We start from the raw sequence: 18,129 nt of genomic DNA on the forward strand, positions 1-18,129 counted from the left end.
AAAAGTTTTTAAAAAGTTTCTGAAAGCTGAATTTAGGGGTATATTGTAGACTTGGGTGGGCATCTAAGCCCTTGATTGGCCCCGGTGTTCGAACTGGTTCTGTGTCTCTTGCCTTTTGGAAGTCTTCCTTTACCTGACTCGTACCGGTTAGCTGAGCACGTCTGAGCTGGCCCCAAGGCCCTGAGTCGTATGGATACGAGTGGTTTGATGTCCCTTTTATTCTTTTGTGACTTTACCTGTGACAGCTTTCCCCCTCTCTCCAGGCCACTTTGGCAGTGGACTTTCGCCTTCTTTAAATAAGATACTCTCTATTAGTAACTTTTTGCACCTATCTCCTGTTCTAATTCTAGACATTCTATTTGCCGGCTCTGAAACAATTGGGGATATTTGAATTGCTAAAAAAGCAAACTCAGTCATACATTTGGAGTGGGCAGTGTTAGTGGGCTTATTGGTTGGAATTGTGCAGCTGAACCTGGTGTACACGGAGCACCTGAATTGGGGGCCAGGATTTGTCAGTATTCTGGAAAGCGCACTGTAGCTTTACCTTCTTTCACCTTTACTGTTTTTTACCGTTTACCTTCTTTTCCTTCTTTACCTTCCTTTGCCAGTCAGACCACAGGTCCCCATTCAGGCAAAAATGATTAGGTTGTTGACTTTTGTTATATGAAGGGTTTGGAGCAGAGGTGGTAAAGTCATGCTTACATACAAAAAGAGAATAATCAGACTCTAAGTTTATTTTTTTCAATGTAGAAAATTTCAAGTACATTTTATTTTTTTAATATAGACACAGCTCACATTCATTTTTTGCCTCTAAGCGTGAATGAGGCTATTTTTTTAATGTTTTTATTTATTTGCTTATTTATTTTAATGTTTGTTTATTTTTATTTACTTTTTTTCAACGTTTATTTATTTTTGGGACAGAGAGAGACAGAGCATGAACGGGGGAGGGGCAGAGAGAGAGGGAGACACAGAATCGGAAACAGGCTCCAGGCTCTGAGCCATCAGCCCAGAGCCTGACGTGGGGCTCGAACTCACGGACCGCGAGATCGTGACCTGGCTGAAGTCGGACGCTTAACCGACTGCGCCACCCAGGCGCCCCAATGTTTGTTTATTTTTGAAAGAGAGCGAGAGTGGGGGAGGGGTAGTGAGAGAGGGAGACACAGAATCGGAAGCAGGCTCCAGGCTCTGAGCTGTCAGCACAGAGCCCGATGCGGGGCTCGAACTCATGAACTGTGAGGTCATGACCTGAGCCAAAGTCAGATGCTCAACTGACTGAGTCACCCAGGCGCCCCATTTTTATTTATTTTTGAGAGACAGAGTGAGTGGGGAGGGGGCAGAGAGAAAGAGGGAGACGCAGAATCCGAAGCAGGCTCCAGGCTCTGAGCTGTCAGCACAGAGCCCAACATGGGGCTTGAACTCATGAACCATGAGATCATGATCTGAGTCAAACTCGAACACTTAACCGACTGAGCCACCCAGGTGCCCCAAGATTAAAAAAAAATTTTAATTTTAAGTTTACATCCAAGTTAAGTAGCATATAGTGCAACAGTGATCTCAGGAGTACATTCCTTAATGCCTCTTACTCATTTAGCCCATCCCCTCCCCCACAACCCCTCCAGCAACCCTCTGTTCTCTGTATTTAAGAGTCTCTTATGTTTTGTTCCCCTCCCTGTTTTTGTATTGTTTTTGCTTCCCTTCCCTTCTGTTTATCTATTTTGTACCTTAAGTTCCTCATAGGAGTGAAGTCCTATATCTGTCTTCTCTGACTTATCTTGCTTAGCATAATACCCTCTAGTTCCATCCACATAGTTGCAAATGGCAAGATTTCATTCTTTTTTTTTTTATTTTTTTTAACGTTTATTTATTTTTGAGACAGAGAGAGACAGAGCATGAACGGGGGAGGGTCAGAGAGAGGGAGACACAGAATCTGAAACAGGTTCCAGGCTCTGAGCTGTCAGCACAGAGCCCGACGCGGGGCTCGAACTCACGGACCGCGAGATCATGACCCGAGCCGAAGTCGGCCGCCCAACCAACTGAGCCACCCAGGCGCCCCTAGATTTCATTCTTTTTGATTGCCGAGTAATACTCCATTGTATATATATATATATATATATATATATATATATATATATATATATACACACCACATCTTTTTTATCCATTCATCTGTCGATGGACATTTGGGCTCTTTCCATAATTTGACTATTGTTGATAGTGCTGCTATAAACATTGGGGTGCATGTGCCCCTTCTAAACAGCACACCCGTATCCCTTGGATAAATACCTAGTAGTGCAGTTGCTGGGTCATAGGGTAGTTCTATTTTTAATTTTTTGAGGAACCTCCATACTGTTTTCCAGAGTGGCTGTACCAACTTGCGTTCCCACCAGCAGTGCAAAAGAGATCCTCTTTCTCTGCATCTTCGCCAACATCTGTTGTTGCCTGAGTTGTTAATTTTAGCCATTCTGACTGGAGTAAGGTGGTATCGCATTGTGGTTTTGATTTGTATTTCCCTGATGATGAGTGACGTTGAACATTTTTTCATGTGTCTGTTGGCCATCTGGATGTCTTCTTCGGAAAAGTGTCTACTCAGGTCTTTTGCCCATTTCTTCTTTTTTTGGGAGTTGGGTTTGATAAGGTCTTTGTAGATTTTTGGATACTAACCCTTTATCTGATATGCCATTTGCAAATATCTTCTCCCATTCCATCAAGTTGCCTTTTAGTTTTGCTGATTGTATCCTTCACGATGCAGAACCTTTTTATTTTGGTGAGGTCCCAATAGTTCATTTTTGCTTTTGTTTCCCTTGCCTCTGGAGACCTGTTGAGTAAGGAGTTGCTGCCGCCAAGGTCAGAGAGGTTTTTGCCTGCCTTTTCCTCTAGGATTTTGATGGCTTCCTGTCTTACATTGAGGTATTTTATCCATTTTGAGTTTATTTTTGTGTATGGTGTAAGAAAGTGGTCCAGCTTCATTTTTCTGCTTGTCGCTGTCCAGTTTTCCCAGCACCATTTGCTGAAGAGACTGTCTTTATTCCATTGGATGCTCTTTCCTGCTTTGTCAAAGATTAGTTGGCCATACGTTTGTGGGTCCATTTCTGGGTTCTGTAATCTGTTGAAAACAGACCTATGTGTCTGTTTTGTGCCAGTACCATACTGTCTTGATGATTACAGCTTGAAGTCCGGGATTGTGATGTCTCCAGCTTTGGTTTTCTTTTTCAGGATTGCTTTGGCTATTCAGAGTCTTTTCTGGTTCTATACAAATGTTAGGATTGTGAAGCTCTGTGAAGAATGCTGGTGTCATTTTGATAGGGATTGCCCAAGATTTTCTTTTTTTTTTTTTAAACTTCTGTTAAGCCTTCAAAGAATGAACTGAAATTTGGAAGGATCATTTCTGAAGAAGTTAAGGGCCAAGGGGGATTAATGATAAAAAAACAAACAAATTGTGCTATAGTTATACTTCTCAGTGACTTGGTTTTAGACATTTTCATGCTTAAATGTTGAGTGAGCTTCTGGCATTTGACACTACGATTTACATGAGTATTTTTAGGACCTGTGAAAACCGCTTTTATTCTTTCTTGACCATCTTCTGGAAAGGACAACTTTAATTCTGTCCTATCTATTCCTGTCTTTTTTCTCCCCTTTTTCTTTCTTTTTAAATGTAACTAATCAAAATGCTGAACAGTAGTCTAACTATTCTATTTAATGCCATAAGGAGGTAGTTAGATCTTCTATGTGTTAACAGATACAGAAGCATGAAGTCTTGGTTAAACATGAAAGTAATATCCTGATAGGAAACGATTAATGTAAAGCTACTAATGTCAATACCCCTGAGACAGAATTCTAGGCACAGTTGGTGCTGTGATGTGTTGCTAAGGGAGGGTATGAAATTTCCTCCTCTGCAGATCCTCCAAAGTGTATCCGATTCTCTTCTACTTGGGGGCTTTGCTCCTGTCTTCTACATCAACGCCAATACTGACATGCTCTGGGGGCGGAGAGGCATACATCGTGGTCCCCTCAAGGAATTTACAGTGACTGTTTCATTAGTCACTGTGTTCTGCTTCTGGGACTCAGAGAAGCTAGTATGCACAGGGGATGACAAATGAGTTTATTTTTGCAAAGGTGTAGCCAACTCTGAAATATTTATGGTTATTATGGGAACATCAATGGCCTGGCTGAAGTCAAGGAAAAGATGCCAGATCTCAATTTATCCATTAGTGGTAAATTCCTTTTGAATAAACAGTTCATGAGCAGGGCTTTCAGAAGGTATAATAAATAAAAAGAATCATTTTAGGATCTTATTTTCGGGTTCTTCCTTAAATTCTAAGGAAGAAATGCTAAGAAAACTGTAAAATGACTGAAAGTTGATGGGAATATAGGGACGAAGGAGAGGGCTGGCTGGGGTGGTCCACAGTGACTGTGGTTCTGGAAGTTAAGTATAATTTTCTGGCTAGCTTGTAGAGTTGGTGATAACTAACGAGTGTCCCATTTTTTCTGCCTGTTGGTACAAAACAGTGAGACGGTTTAAACGGAAGCATCTTACAGCCATCGACTGCCAACATTTGGCTCGGAGTCACTTGGCTGTGACCCAGCCCTTCGGTCAAAGATGGACCAACAGAGACCCGAACCACGGTCTCTATCCTAGACCCAGAACAAAAAGAGGGACTAGGGGTATGTCTTCCCAAAATACCTCCCATTTCAGAATCTGTAGCATGTGTGGCCTTTGAGTATCTCCTGGTGTTTGTAAATATCCCTGCTGTTATTTTGTAGTCTTGTTGCAATAGTTTGACACGTTTTTCATTATTTGTGAGTTTCCGTGAAAATTCCATCCACTATATATGGTTGGTAAAAGCCCCAGGAAAACGTGGCTGAATGAATTCCGTTAGCTTGCTTAATCACAACGTGGCAGAAGACGTGCATCAGCGTCAAACCACTGCGATTTTCTGACTTTCAGTAGTCCGTCAGTAAGTCCACTGGGGCCATTAGTATTCTCCAGAAGGTCCCCTCATCTAGTGCTTTCATGGTAGGCTGTACCCTTTGTCCCCTTGTACCCGGGCTGCTGCAGTAACCTGTCTCCATGCCGTTAGGTTTTATTCCAAATCAACTGGAAAATACTTCATGAAGTTAATATTCTTGAGTACCATTTTCTGTCATGCCACTGCAGCGAAATGTTCCCCTGTTACCATCCTGGACGCAGGCTCAGACTTGGCCATCACCCAATACTTATTAATTACATGCAAGCTCTTTCTGGTAGTTTGGTTTTCTTATTACCCCTCTCTATGCCAAACGAAACCCTACTTTTGTTACTAATACCTGTTAGTGTAATCCTGATTGCATTATTTCCCTTTGATGTATTTAACTTCAGAATCCAACTCAGATCTTACCTAGTCATCTTTAAATATTGTCTGATGTGTTTATCACTTTTGGAACTGCTAATGAGGCAGTTTAAACCCAGTGGTGATCTTTTGTTTGTTTTGTGTATATTCAGTCAGCTTCTCTGTGTTGTGAGTTCTTCGCTGACAAAGACTTCATTATCATGTCTATGTTTCCGTGCAGAGTTTTAGCACTCAGCATGTGGCAGTCTCTCCAGATACTGGTGTGATTGAATCCCACAATTGGAAAATACCGGGATTTAACCCAGACCTATCGATTTTAAACTCTGGGTTTCTATCAGATTGCCCCAGAATCAGTTATACTTTTTTTTCACCTAACGTAGAAAATATTAAATTCTATAAATTCTGTTAAGTCTAAATCTAGTTTTGTTCCACTCTCTTATTTTCCAAAGTAAGAATTCTGGCTACAGCCATTTCAGGAAGGAATCATGTATTTTGTTGTATATATTGCTGAGGGTTTAAAATACATCGGTGATGTGTGAAATCACCATTTGGACTCCCTTAAGTGCCTAAAAATCTGGGAGGTCAGGGACTGTATATCCCATGTTTCACTTTTTTTTTTTAATGTTTATTTATTTTTTGAGAGAGAGAGACAGCGTGAGTCGGGGAGGGGCAGACAGAGTCAGAGACACAGAATCCCAAGCAGACTCCAGGCTCTGAGTTGCCAGCACAGAGCCTGACATGGGGCTCGAACTCACAAACCATTAGATCATGACCCAAGCCGAAGTCAGATACCCAACCGACTGAGCCACCCATGCGCCCCTTTCTTTCCTTTTTTTTTTTTTTTTAATCTTCATGTGTCACTTTCTATTTGTCTCAGAATCACAGGTGCTGCATACATACTTATCGAATAAATGCGTGGACTAGGTTAGGTACCACTCTGATAATATGCAAAGGATATTGACTCCTTTCTTTTTATTTTAAGATAAATTAGTATGTTCGCTTCACAGGAAGAAAAAAACATAAAGGGATTTTAACTGAGTCAAAGGAGTAGGTTTTCCTGACTCCTAATAACGTGAAGTCTTTTCTACTCATGCAAACTTAGATTTTCTGTTGTAAGAGCGAGCCAGGAGAAGTGAGTTTTTGTTAGTGGGTGTGTCCACGTGAGCAGCTGTTGACTTTTTGTCTGTCCATTCAGGTGTTCAGTTTGTACATACTGTGAGGTGGAATGTGGTCCTCAGACCAGCCAGAGACTGGCCTTTGTCTCTTTCCGTGTGCGTGTCTGACTATATGATAGAGCCACATGGAAATATTTTTTCAATTAAGCCATGTATGTAATCACTCGACCTAAATCTATCCTCCTCTCTTCTCTGTGTTAATAACATTAATTAAAAATTAGCCGGTCTCGTTTGGGTCCACAGTGGGTCAGCGGTCACTGTCCGTTTCTTGTTCATCCTGTTTGGGTTTCCATACAGGTCAAGGATGTCAAAGGTACGGCACTGAATTCCTCCTAGCTGGCCAGCAGCGGCGCACCAATGACATGGCCAAAAGCAATTCTGTGGGCCAGGACACCTCTAAGGACTCGGAGGGGGAAATGATCTTTGCCGCGGAGAGCAACTGTGCCCTGCCTCGAGAAGGTGATGGAGAAGCCAGACTGGGCTCGTCAGGGACCGCGCCGCCTGCAAGGAAGCGGTCCCGGTCCTTTGAGGACGAGAGGAATCCAGCAACAGGGACCAGTCAGTGGGACGGGGCTTCTAAGAAAACGCCACGGCATCGTTCGCTCCTGTCATGCCCAAGACCCCGGGAAGCCAGGCAGGAAGCAGAGGACTTTGTGTCCCGGCCCTCTGCGGAGTCCGGAGAACCCAGCCAGGAAGTGGAAGACGTCGGTCCTGACCCCATTCCTGACTCTTACTATGGGCTCCTGGGGACCTTGCCTTGCCAGGAACCCCAGAGCCACATGGGCAGCCTGCCCAGTGAGGTCCTGAGGCACATCTTTGCTTTCCTCCCCGTGGAAGATCTCTACTGGAACGTGAGCTTAGTGTGCCACTTCTGGAGGGAGATCATCAGCGATCCGCTGGTACGTACAGCACGCGTGGCTCTCTGAGGTCTTCTCTGAAAGCACGCGGATTAGTTCCACCTAATGCGTACCTCCGATCTTCGTGCCGCCTCAGAAATGGTGGTTTCTGTTTGCCTGCAGAATAACATCCAGATTCCCTGGGGGCTTTTAAGGCTTTCCTTGTGTGTCCTATGTGCTCGCAGCCTCCTTGCTCGGTTCTCAACATAGGCCTGTGATCTCTCCCCAAGTAGCTTTCTGCATCGTGAGCATCGACTGCATATTCCTTACCCTTTGCTGGGTGGTCCAGCCGCTTCCCCACCCCCACCCCGTGGAAAGGGCCCCTCCTGTCTCTGTTCGCGTCTTACGCCTTCGAGGTCTTACGTCTTCGAGGCTTCACTCCTTGAAAAGTGAAATGGAAATCTCGTACTTTCTCTTCCTTGTGTTTCTGTAGCAGTCTCTCCCTCTGTCTGAGGCTTATCGCATCTGTGTTATGTTTTAGAGAACCTTCCTCTTCCTTTTGCATTGTTGGCTCATGGATGGGAGGCTCTGGTCCTGTTTGTTTTTGCATTCTGCACCGTGCCCATGATATTTTACATACGGTAGGTGATTCATAAATGAGTCTTGCGCGGAATCACCCCGGTGTCCCTTTTGAGGCTGATACAGCGGGCAGCCCGTGCTCTCAGAAGAGACTTCCTGCTGCTTACTTCGTCCTGCCCTTCTGCTTGGGCTTTAGGTACCCTTCTTCCGTCCCAGGTGCAGGTTCAAGAGCAAACCTGAGGGCTGGGAGTATGTTTTGCTTGGCTTATACGTCCCTTAGACTAGCCAGTGCAGATAAACCACAGAAATGAAGATGAACTCTGCCTTCAAATGTAGCGAAGTTTGGAAATTTAGGCATTTAGTGAGAGATGCACGTATCCAGACTTAGTATGTTTTCCTTCTAAGCATGCAAGATCTGGGTGGAAATTTCATGTCGCCCTTGCTTCATTCTTTGCTTGAGGTCTTGTCTCCTTTCTGAGAACTGTCTTTCTGCACCCCCCCCCCAACTTTTTTTTGGTCTTTCCGCCTTTAGATGGGAACTCAATGTCCTAGTATTTCTACCCACTAAATTGAGATGTCTCCAGCGCGAACTGAAGAGTCACAGATGGGGATAAGCGAGGGCTTTGTCCATTCTGCTCGGGAAGATTTGGGGAAAGATATCCTGGCTTACGCTCACCTCATGAAATGTTAGACTGATGCTGTTTTTATCATTGCTAACAATGACATGATGTGTTTATTTCCGGTTTTCTGTAACAGCTTTCGTTTTTGTGGCTCACACTGTCTTTCTCTGGCTTTCGTATAAGGTGATGGCAGCCTGATAGAATACGTTTGGAAGTCCTCCCTCCTCTTTAGTTTTTTTGGAGTGTTTGAGAAGAAAGGATACTAATTCTTCTAAAAGAATTAATGCTCAGGAGAATTCTCCAGCAAAGCCATCTGGTCCTGGGCTTTTATTTGTTGGGGGTCTTTGGTGACTGACTCAGTCACCTATTATTAGTCTGTGGAGATTTTCTGTGTCTTCATGAGTCAGCCTTGCTAGGTTGTCATTTCTTCTTGATTGTCCAATTCATCGATGTGCAATTGTTCGTGCCCTTTGATGTCTGTGATGTCACTTGTAATGTCCCCTCCCTCATTTCTGATTCAGTTATTGGAATCTCTCTCTCTTTTTTTAAAGGCATTTATTTTATTTCTTAATGTTTATTTATTTTTGAGAGAGAGAAAGAGCTCAAGCAGGGGAGGGGCAGAGAGAGAGGGAGACACAGAATCCGAAGTAGGCTCCAAGCTCGGAGATTGTTCTGTTCCTTTTTCAGAGTGGGGTATTGAAATCTCTATGACTATTATGTTGCTGTCTATGTTTCCTATATTTAGGAGCTCTGATATTTGGCACATACATATTTATGATTGTTTTATCTTCCTGGTGAATTGGCCCTTTTATCTTAACGTAATCCCCTTCTTTCTCTCAGAGTAGTGTTTGACATAGACTCTATTTTTGTCTGATACTAGTACAGCCATGGTTCTCATATTATTTGGTCTTCTTTAAAACTCAGAGGTACTAGTGTCCTGATAAGGGAAATTGAAGCATTAGCTTTCCCTGGATTCTGTTATCAAGTCGGTGTTGGAACTGAAACCAGGGCCCAGTTCTCCTAGTTTCCAACCAAAACGTGCATAATGTTTCGACCCTACCTGCCCAGCTTTTGAATTGTGAGCTCTAAGTGCTTTTCAAGTGTTAGAAGGTTGTTTATATGTGTGTGGCTTCATCTGCTGTCTTGTAGCCATTGCCTGCGTGTTATTTTGGATTTTTTTTAAACTATTCAGTTCATTCCTTGGAAGAAGCTGTATTACCGATACCTGATGAATGAAGAACAAGCCGTGAGCAAAGTGGATGGCATCCTGTTGAACTCCGGTATAGAGAAGGAGTCGGACTTGTGTGTGCTCAACCTCATCCGGTGAGTTGCTTTTATTCTGGGAAGAAGGCCGTCTCTGAAGTCCTTTCCCATGCGTTAGCGCTGAGGGTCACCTTTCTCACCGACTCTGCTGTGAATGTCGTACAGCTATACAGCCACCACTAAGTGCTCCCCAAGCGTGGATCCCGGACGGGCGTTGTGGAGTCTGAGGGATCACCTCCTCCTCCCTGAGGCAGAGGCCTGCGTGCGTCAGCACCTCCCCGATCTCTACGCGGCTGCTGCGGTAAGTGAAGTGTCTGTGGGGAGTTGCTGGCGAATGCAGCGCCTTTTCTCGTTGGAAGAAGCGTATTGGTGATTGGGTTTGGCTGAAGATCATTCTAGATTTATTTTCAAAATCTTTCTTTGATCTCTGCTTTGAAGCCTCAGTCTTTTCATTGGTCCCATTATGGAAATAACAGACCACGTTGTTATAGATTCGTCATTTTGGAATGATGAAGGAATTTTAAGAACATTTATCTGATTTCCCATCCTGGTGAAGAATCTTCAACAGAAAGTGGTCATCTGGCCTCTGAAAGCTGTGGCTAATAAGGATTTCTTTACACGGTAGCCCATTCATTGCCAACAACTGGGTTATTTGAAAGGACCAGAGGAATTAAGGTTCTGACTACAGACACTCATGAGTCAGTGGGAAGCTAGAAATAGTCTTCAGTTTCCTGACTCAGTCCTATGGCTCCTTATCTAGATCAGGAATTCTTAAATTTTCTGTCGGAAGCTACGTGCAACCTCAGCCTGTATTCTGCAACCAGCAGATGGGTGGAGATCCAGCCGTGTGCATTTCTGGCTTTGCTGAAGTGGTTGCTGGTGATGGTGGAGTGAGATGTCTTTCTCGGGCTGGCTGGAGTGAAGAGATGTGTGGCGAGATAAGAATGAAAAAGACGCACGTCTAGGGTTGATCGTTTCCGTGTTGGTGAACATTTTCTTAGATCCTTACGGCATGCTGTGCCCATCATGATTCATTGTCAATCATTTATTTAATATTTAACTTAAAGTTTAATAATTATTAAAGAATAACACGAAGTAAGTAGTAGTAATGTTTTAGTGCCAGAGAGTTGTCAGTCTTGATTTTCTCCCCGAAAGATTGCTGTCTCCTTTTGTGTCTCTGCTCCGTGGTGCCTCCCAAGCGGGTACCCATGTCATGTGTGCTTGCTTGGACCCTGTTGAGTCTCTGTGGACCCGAGAGCTTGCACTGGCTGGGCCAGGAATGGTGGGGAGGTGAGAGCGTCCTCTCTATGCAAGTATGCAAGGTCCTACGTTAGGTCCTTTAGTAATGTTTCCTAACTAGAGAAAACTAAGAACTCAGATCCAAAAGTGGTGAGAAGAAAGGAGTCTAGGGTGAAAGAAAAGGTTCCCATGGTTTCCCAAATGCCGTGTGGGAAGTCTGCACTCAGTTTGGGCCATTCGAGATGGCAGCCAAACCCCAGGCTCGGCTTTCCTCACTGGTTGTGTGCCGTGGTTTTAGTAATTGTGTTCTGGGTCTTTTCTCCCCTCCCCTCGCAGGGTGTCAACGTGTGGGCTCTGGTGGCGGCCATCGTGCTCCTCTCTAGCAGTGTGAACGACATCCAGCAGCTGCTCTTCTGCCTCAGGCGGCCCAGCTCCACCGTGACCATGCCAGACATCACGGAGACCCTGTACTGTATCGCCGTGCTTCTCTATGCCATGAGGGAGAAGGGGATCAACATCAGCAACCGGTAAACGACGGGAGGCAGAGCTGAGGCCGGGGCGCGGGGAGAGGTCCCATGCTTGCTGTGGGTTCCAGCCCAAGAGCACACCTTCGCGCTCCCGCTTCTGTAGCCGTGAAAGGAGGGGAGTGTGGGAGTCCCGCGTGGCGAGGCAGGGAAGGGCGCTCTGCGATGGGAAGTGCTGTTCGAGTGGGACATGGCACTGAGGCAAGTGGACGTTCAGGGCTCCAGAAGCCTCAGGTGAAAGTTCCCTCACTAAAGGAATTCTTCGTTCATGAGTGGCCAGATCTTCCTAGGAAAGCATTAGGATTTGGTTCGTCCGTTTGTCTATTGGGGCAGGACGTAAGAATCGTGGCCGACTCTTGCCTGCCTGATCACCTCTAGCGCGTGGGTTGTTGATCCCGAGCGACCGTCCTGCTTTTGCTTGCCAGCAGGTGCACACAGGCCAGGTTGGAGAGACGCAGCAAACTTTAAGCACCTGCTGCATGTCAGCTAGTTTTTCAGGCGTCCGGGATGCCACTGGGAATGAGTCAGCCAATATCATTGCCTCCGTGGACTGTGTGTTCTAGGGAGGGGAGCCAGATACCGTAAGTAGATGCATTCAACAGGGACATTTTAGTGAGCGGGAAGCGGTACAAAGAAAAAGACCTGGGGGGCGGGCAAAGGAGGCGGGGAACACTGCGTTACGTGGGGTGGGGAGAAGCTTCTCTGAGGAAGTAACATTTGAATGGAAACCTGAATGCCAAGGTGGGGCTGGGCCATTTGAATTAAGGTTTGAGGGGAGAATGTTTTAGCAGAAGGAGTAGATCATTTCAGGGCCCAAAGACGGGAACGAAGTTAGTGTCTACAAGGAACAGACGCAGTCTAGTGTGGAGGGCTGTAATAAGGACACCAGTACGTGGTTATGTGAGGCCGACAGTGGCCAGATGAGGGAAGCTGATGTGGGCCACAGTGAGAAGTCAGGATGAAATCCAGGCTGTGAAGGGCAGCGGTCAGAGGGCCCTGATCACCGACCCAGAGACAGGCGGTGTGATGATGCACCTGTCCTGGGAAAGCGGAAGGTGCAGAGAGGATTTCCTTCCTCTGGAGTCCATGGGCATGGCTGGTGGTGCCCTGTGAGCTGTGGCCCCGTCGGATGGAGCATTCATTCTCCAGAAATGTCGCAGTATACGCTGTGTTTCTGAGTTAAGTTTCATCATTGAACATAATTTACGTTGTATCCCACACCATGGGACAAGGAGTTTAATAATTTTTTTTTTTGTATCTAACGTTTATTCATTTTTGAGAGAGACAGAGTGTGAATGGGGGAAGGGCAGAGAAAGAGGGAGACGCAGAATCTGAAGCAGGATCCAGGCTCTGAACTGCCAGCACAGAGCCCGGCACAGGGCTCAAACTCACGAACCGTGAGATCATGACCTGAGCTGAAGTCAGACGCCTAACTGAATGAGCCACCCAGGCGCCTCAAGGAGTTTAATGTTTAATTTGGGTGAGACAGATACACAAATGGTGAATAATGTTCTCAAGTGCAAATTTGAACCTGCTAATTACCTCCATGCTCACAAGGACAGAGATAAGGGATGGAGGGTGTGATGTGTTGAATTTTGTTGTGTTTCTGTATTTCGTCCTGCTTTACCTGGGAGATAATAATACTGGACACTGACGTGTCATGTTATTAAAGGGGTTTGTTGCTTGGAGATCACTTCTCACTCTGGGTGCAGGGAGCGGTGCACTAAATGTGGGCAGCTGGTGATGGAGGGAGCGAAGTCTGGGGTCGGTGTGAACATAGACTTTGGAGTCGCCTCTAGCAGGTGCCCTGTGTCATCTTTGGCCCCTCGTGGTGACTTGGAGGCCGTTTTGTTTTCAGTCGTTGGTAATCATATCTTGTTATCTGTGTAGCACCCTTCCTTTGGGCCCTTAAAAGATAGAATGTTCTTCATGCTTCTCCACCAGTGATCACCTTACAAGAAGCAGAGAGCAGAGCAAAGGAGTCTCAGAAAGATAAGATGATGTTAAATTGATTCTGAACAAGAATCTCACTGCTGGGAGTAGAATTTACATTTGTTTTCAGCTGGTTCTTACTGCTTTTGTGTTGTCTCTTAGGGTCATAGCTAGTGACTTGTTCCCCAAAGAACATGTCCTGGTCTCTCTCCTTTGCCATTACAAAGGAGCCAGGCATCTTTCCCGAGCTGTGCTTTCCGAGTGTTTTGGTCAGTTCTAGGTATATTTAAAGTGTTTTATTTTTAGTTTTTATTTTTATTTCCATAAAATGGTGGTAGGTATTTCTTTTGAGAAATGGTAAGGAATCTAAATACATCTGTGGAAAACAAGATACAGATTGTGACTTAATTTGAAAATCTCTAAATCTGCTTTTTCCCTATTAGGATTCACTACAACATTTTCTATTGCCTGTATCTTCAGGAGAATTCCTGTACTCAGGCCGCAGAAGTTAAAGAGGAACCATCGGTTTGGCCAGGGTATGTGTATAGGGATGTGTGTGTGTGTGTTGTCTTCTAGTCTCGATTCTTTCTTAAGGAGGAGAGGTGTTTTGTCTTAACAGCTTCCTTGAGGTATAATTTACATTACATAAAACTCACCCGTTTTAATTGTACAATTCAGTGACTTTCAGTAAATTTACTGAGTGTGCAACCAACATCATAAGCTAGCTTTGGAGCATTTTTATCACCCCAAGGGGAAGGCCTTTTGTTTGGTTAATTTTGTTTCTCCGATTTGCCTGTTTGCTTTGTGACGGTCCGTCACCTGGTCTTTTAAATTCCTTTCTATTTTTCTAATTTCTGTAATGATTATAGCAAGAAAACAACCATCCAGCTCACACAGGAACAACAGCTGATTCTGAACCACAAGATGGAACCCCTCCAGGTGGTAAAGATTATGGCATTTGCAGGTAAGGGAGCTCGCCAGTCGTGGACTAGAGTCAGATTCATGCCTCTTATCCCCACGCCCCCTTCCGTTACCTGCCAGAATTTCTTCCCTTGTTCTCTTATCCAACTCCCACAATTAAATACTTTTAGAAGCAGCTGTTAGGGAATGCTTGCCTTTTTTTTTTTTTTTTTTTAATCCAGGGAGCATCCACACTGGAGTTCTAGGTTGGACAAATAGTTCATAGGAATTAGTTTGTGGGATAGATACCACCAGGATTGACCCAGCTCGTCATTTGTCATTGTATATGCTCGGTCACTGATGGCTCATGGAGTGGCAGGTCCTGTGTCAGTAGCTCCCTGATTTCTGTAGGGCAAAGTCTAAGAGCTTCCCTGACTATTTGATTCTAACCTACGTTCCTAAATACGCTGTCTGTCATTTTCTTGCCTCAGTCAATTAATTGTACTTACAGTCTCCTAAAGTACTTGGTTATTCTTTTGTCTGAACCTTCGCCCATATTGTTTTCTCTACCTGAGATTCCTTCCTGCTGCTTTTCTGCCTAAATATCCTACTATAAACAACAGCAACCATTCATCAAATGCCTGGCACTGTGCTGAATCCTAACAATGTTCCATAAGGCTGGTTAGTTATCTGTGTTTTATAGATAAGGATTTGAAGCTCAGAAAAATTAAAATGGCTTGCCCCAGGTTAAATAAATAAGTGGAGGAGGTAGAATTCAAAGCTGGATCTGTTTCTTCCTCAGAACATGCTTTTTTCCCCTCCCCTTCGCTCCCCCCCACCCCCTTCTTTGCTGTGTTTGACTCTGTCGTTTTCGTTTCTTCCTGATGGAGCCTTCTTTAGCCATTTGAGTCCTACGTGATCTCTGAACTCTTACAGCAACTGATCGTGTGTATTAACTATTTGGTACCTGATTATATAAGAAGTATAGCCAACACAGACATTTTATAAATACTTCCACACTGTGTCATTAATCTTCACAGTAGCCCTGTTAGGTAGGGAAAGAATTACTCTTTTTTTCTTTTATAGGTGAGATTTTTTTGTTTCCAAATTCATATTCTTTTTTGGTCTACTGAGTTGTCATACTTTCATTTTGTTCTAATTGTTTCAACTGTGTTAGTATTGTATTCCCAACAAGATTATAATACAGGAACCTTGCTTTATGTTTTTTTTTTTTTTTTTTTAACATACTCCCAGTGTTTAGCATACAGCTGATCATGTAGTGGGTGCTCATAGGTACTTGTGAAGTGAATGGTAACTGAATAACTGAGTGAACGGTGGAGAGGCAGGGCACACCAGAGAGCTCAGAATGGGCCAGAAGCATCCTTGAATCTCTCTTGCGTGCTCTTGCTATTGACGCATTACTGATGCCTACGCCAGCAATAGCTACTCTTACTGAACTTCTCGGCTGGGATTATCTTTGATGGTTATCTTTATCCTGCCAGACCCTACATAGTCAGTGTTGCCCACACATGGCTGAGGAGCAAAGTGATGGTCAGTGAGGTCAGGTGCTCGGCTAGAACCTGCCAGAGCCATGATCCCAGCCCAGGTCAATCTGGCTTAGAATCCACTCCTCTTTGCACTGCACCATTTTTAGTTTTTACCAGTATTGAGAAACTTGTCACTGTCTGGTGTCAGGCAAGAGGCAAGGTAAGCATGGATAAGACTTGATTAGGACATCCTTTGCAACAGTTATTCCTGGTCAGAGGGTCACCTCCTTTCCTCTTGGCTTCCCCAGGCACCGGGAAGACCTCTACCCTGGTCAAGTATGCTGAGAAGTGGTCTGAGAGCAGGTTTCTGTATGTGACATTCAACAAGAGCATCGCAAAGCAGGCCGAGCTAGTCTTCCCCAGCAATGTCATCTGCAAAACCTTTCATTCCATGGCCTATGGACACGTCGGGCGGAAGTGAGCATGGCGTCGCCACCATCATTGTTGTGTCTAATTCCTGTTTTTCCCATTGTGATCATCATGGTTACATATGAACTTGTATACAACAGCACTGAGAAAATTTAATGCTTTTCTCTCCATTCAAAGGCAGGAAATACAAAGATATTTAGTGATTTCTACTTTTACCCTGTAAAAATATATTGTTTGCAAATACTAGTGTCTTACTGAGGTGAGCATCCTCCTTCTTCTGGAGCTGAGGCACAGAAAGTCAAAATGACTTGTCTGAAGTGCAGACTTTCACCATCCTGACTGACATGTTTCCCTTGGCTGAGGGAGGGGGGACATCTCAGCTGAAGTGCACTCCGCCCAGGCCTCCTGGGGGCCTCTGAACTAGCATACCATCAGACGTGAAGGCTTCAGGGAGCTTCGAGTGTCCCCCCAGACCTCTTGGAGTCTGGTCCACACCATGGAGTAATAGTGTCTGCCTTGAGCCACTCCCTCTTTCTGGTTATTATGTGAGAATTTTTGAAAGCCTGGTGAAGCCATTTCAAATCCTACATGGACCTTGTTAAACTTCTCTAACTTTTTTTTTTTCTTTTACCCCTCATGTATATGTGACACTCCAGGTGGCCAGGTGGTGTCACTGTAGAGAAGGGGGTTGGGGTAGTGGAGAGACACTAAATCCCATGTTACCAGTAAAGTCAAATACTGTTTATCTGGGGTATGCATTCCAGGTACCAATTAAAGAAGAAATTGAATCTCTTCAAGTTGACCCCTTTCATGGTCAATTCTGTCCTTGCTGAAGGGAAAGGCGGATTCATAAGGGCCAAGCTCGTGTGTAAGACTTTAGAAAACTTCTTTGCCTCGGCTGACGAAGAGCTGACGATTGATCACGTGCCTATCTGGTGTAAGAACAGCCAAGGACAGAGAGTCATGGTTGAACAGAGTGAAAAGCTGGTGAGTATCTAACTGTTTTTCATATTACGGGTCTAGGACAAATGAGCAGAGCTGACATGATCCAGTGTTCTGCTTATCTTCCGTTTTTTTTTTTTTTTTTTAATTTTTTTTTTTTTTTCAACGTTCATTTATTTTTGGGACAGAGAGAGACAGAGCATGAACGGGGGAGGGGCAGAGAGAGAGGGAGACACAGAATCGGAAACAGGCTCCAGGCTCCGAGCCATCAGCCCAGAGCCCGACGCGGGGCTCGAGCTCACGGGCTGCGAGATCGTGACCTGGCTGAAGTCGGACGCTTAACCGACTGCGCCACCCAGGCGCCCCTATCTTCCGTTTCTTTGAACCTGCTGGCAGGGAGTCCAGGTGGAGGGTCAGACTGCAGGCCTGCCTCGATAGCCATGAGGTGTGCGGTGTCTTCTGTGAAGCGCACTCACAGACTTATCTTCACACTGGTCCTCTTTATTTGACAGATGAGGTTTATACCCACCCAGACACAGGAACACGGGAGCCCGGACCAGGTCTTTGTCACGGTTCTGCTGTGGTGGCAGATCCCTCCGCTGTAGTGGCATCCTCCCAGGGTTTATAAGAGCTTGTAGTGAGTGGGTCTGCTGAATGTAGAATCTACAGATCGGGAATCACTTTTCTCATTTTTATTGTCTTTTTAATTATTAGCCATTGTTTGTATGGTTTAGTGGTCAGTCATAAATCTAGAGAGTTAGTCCAGCTTTTTCTGGTTCATCAGATCTTGTGCCCTTTATGCGCGCCCCCCCCCCCCCCCAAATCTTGTGCTCTTTGAGCGATGTTCTGTCACTGGGCTTGGTATGGCCCCAGCTT

The 18,129-nt window shown here is 44.9% G+C and overlaps 1 protein-coding gene across 9 annotated transcripts in view; it reads left to right on the top strand.

Annotated features, from left to right (window-relative positions):
• FBH1 (F-box DNA helicase 1) overlaps nucleotides 1-18,129 on the top strand; it is a 50,110-nt gene that overhangs the window by 7,643 nt on the left and 24,338 nt on the right. For 7 of the 9 annotated variants that reach the window (XM_030321100.1, XM_030321106.1, XM_030321107.1 and 4 more), the window contains exons 2-10: nucleotides 4,507-4,662; nucleotides 6,800-7,401; nucleotides 9,730-9,860; nucleotides 9,966-10,101; nucleotides 11,376-11,566; nucleotides 13,939-14,031; nucleotides 14,365-14,459; nucleotides 16,191-16,359; nucleotides 17,076-17,298. In XM_030321100.1, the coding sequence (XP_030176960.1) occupies nucleotides 4,507-4,662; nucleotides 6,800-7,401; nucleotides 9,730-9,860; nucleotides 9,966-10,101; nucleotides 11,376-11,566; nucleotides 13,939-14,031; nucleotides 14,365-14,459; nucleotides 16,191-16,359; nucleotides 17,076-17,298 (1,796 nt within the window). The remainder of the gene's footprint in view (nucleotides 1-4,506; nucleotides 4,663-6,799; nucleotides 7,402-9,729; nucleotides 9,861-9,965; nucleotides 10,102-11,375; nucleotides 11,567-13,938; nucleotides 14,032-14,364; nucleotides 14,460-16,190; nucleotides 16,360-17,075; nucleotides 17,299-18,129) is intronic. The other 2 variants (XM_030321104.1, XM_030321103.1) reach the window with 1 other exon arrangement.

Source organism: Lynx canadensis, chromosome B4, assembly GCF_007474595.2.
Source record: "Lynx canadensis isolate LIC74 chromosome B4, mLynCan4.pri.v2, whole genome shotgun sequence".
In the NCBI taxonomy this organism is placed as follows: domain Eukaryota; kingdom Metazoa; phylum Chordata; class Mammalia; order Carnivora; family Felidae; genus Lynx; species Lynx canadensis.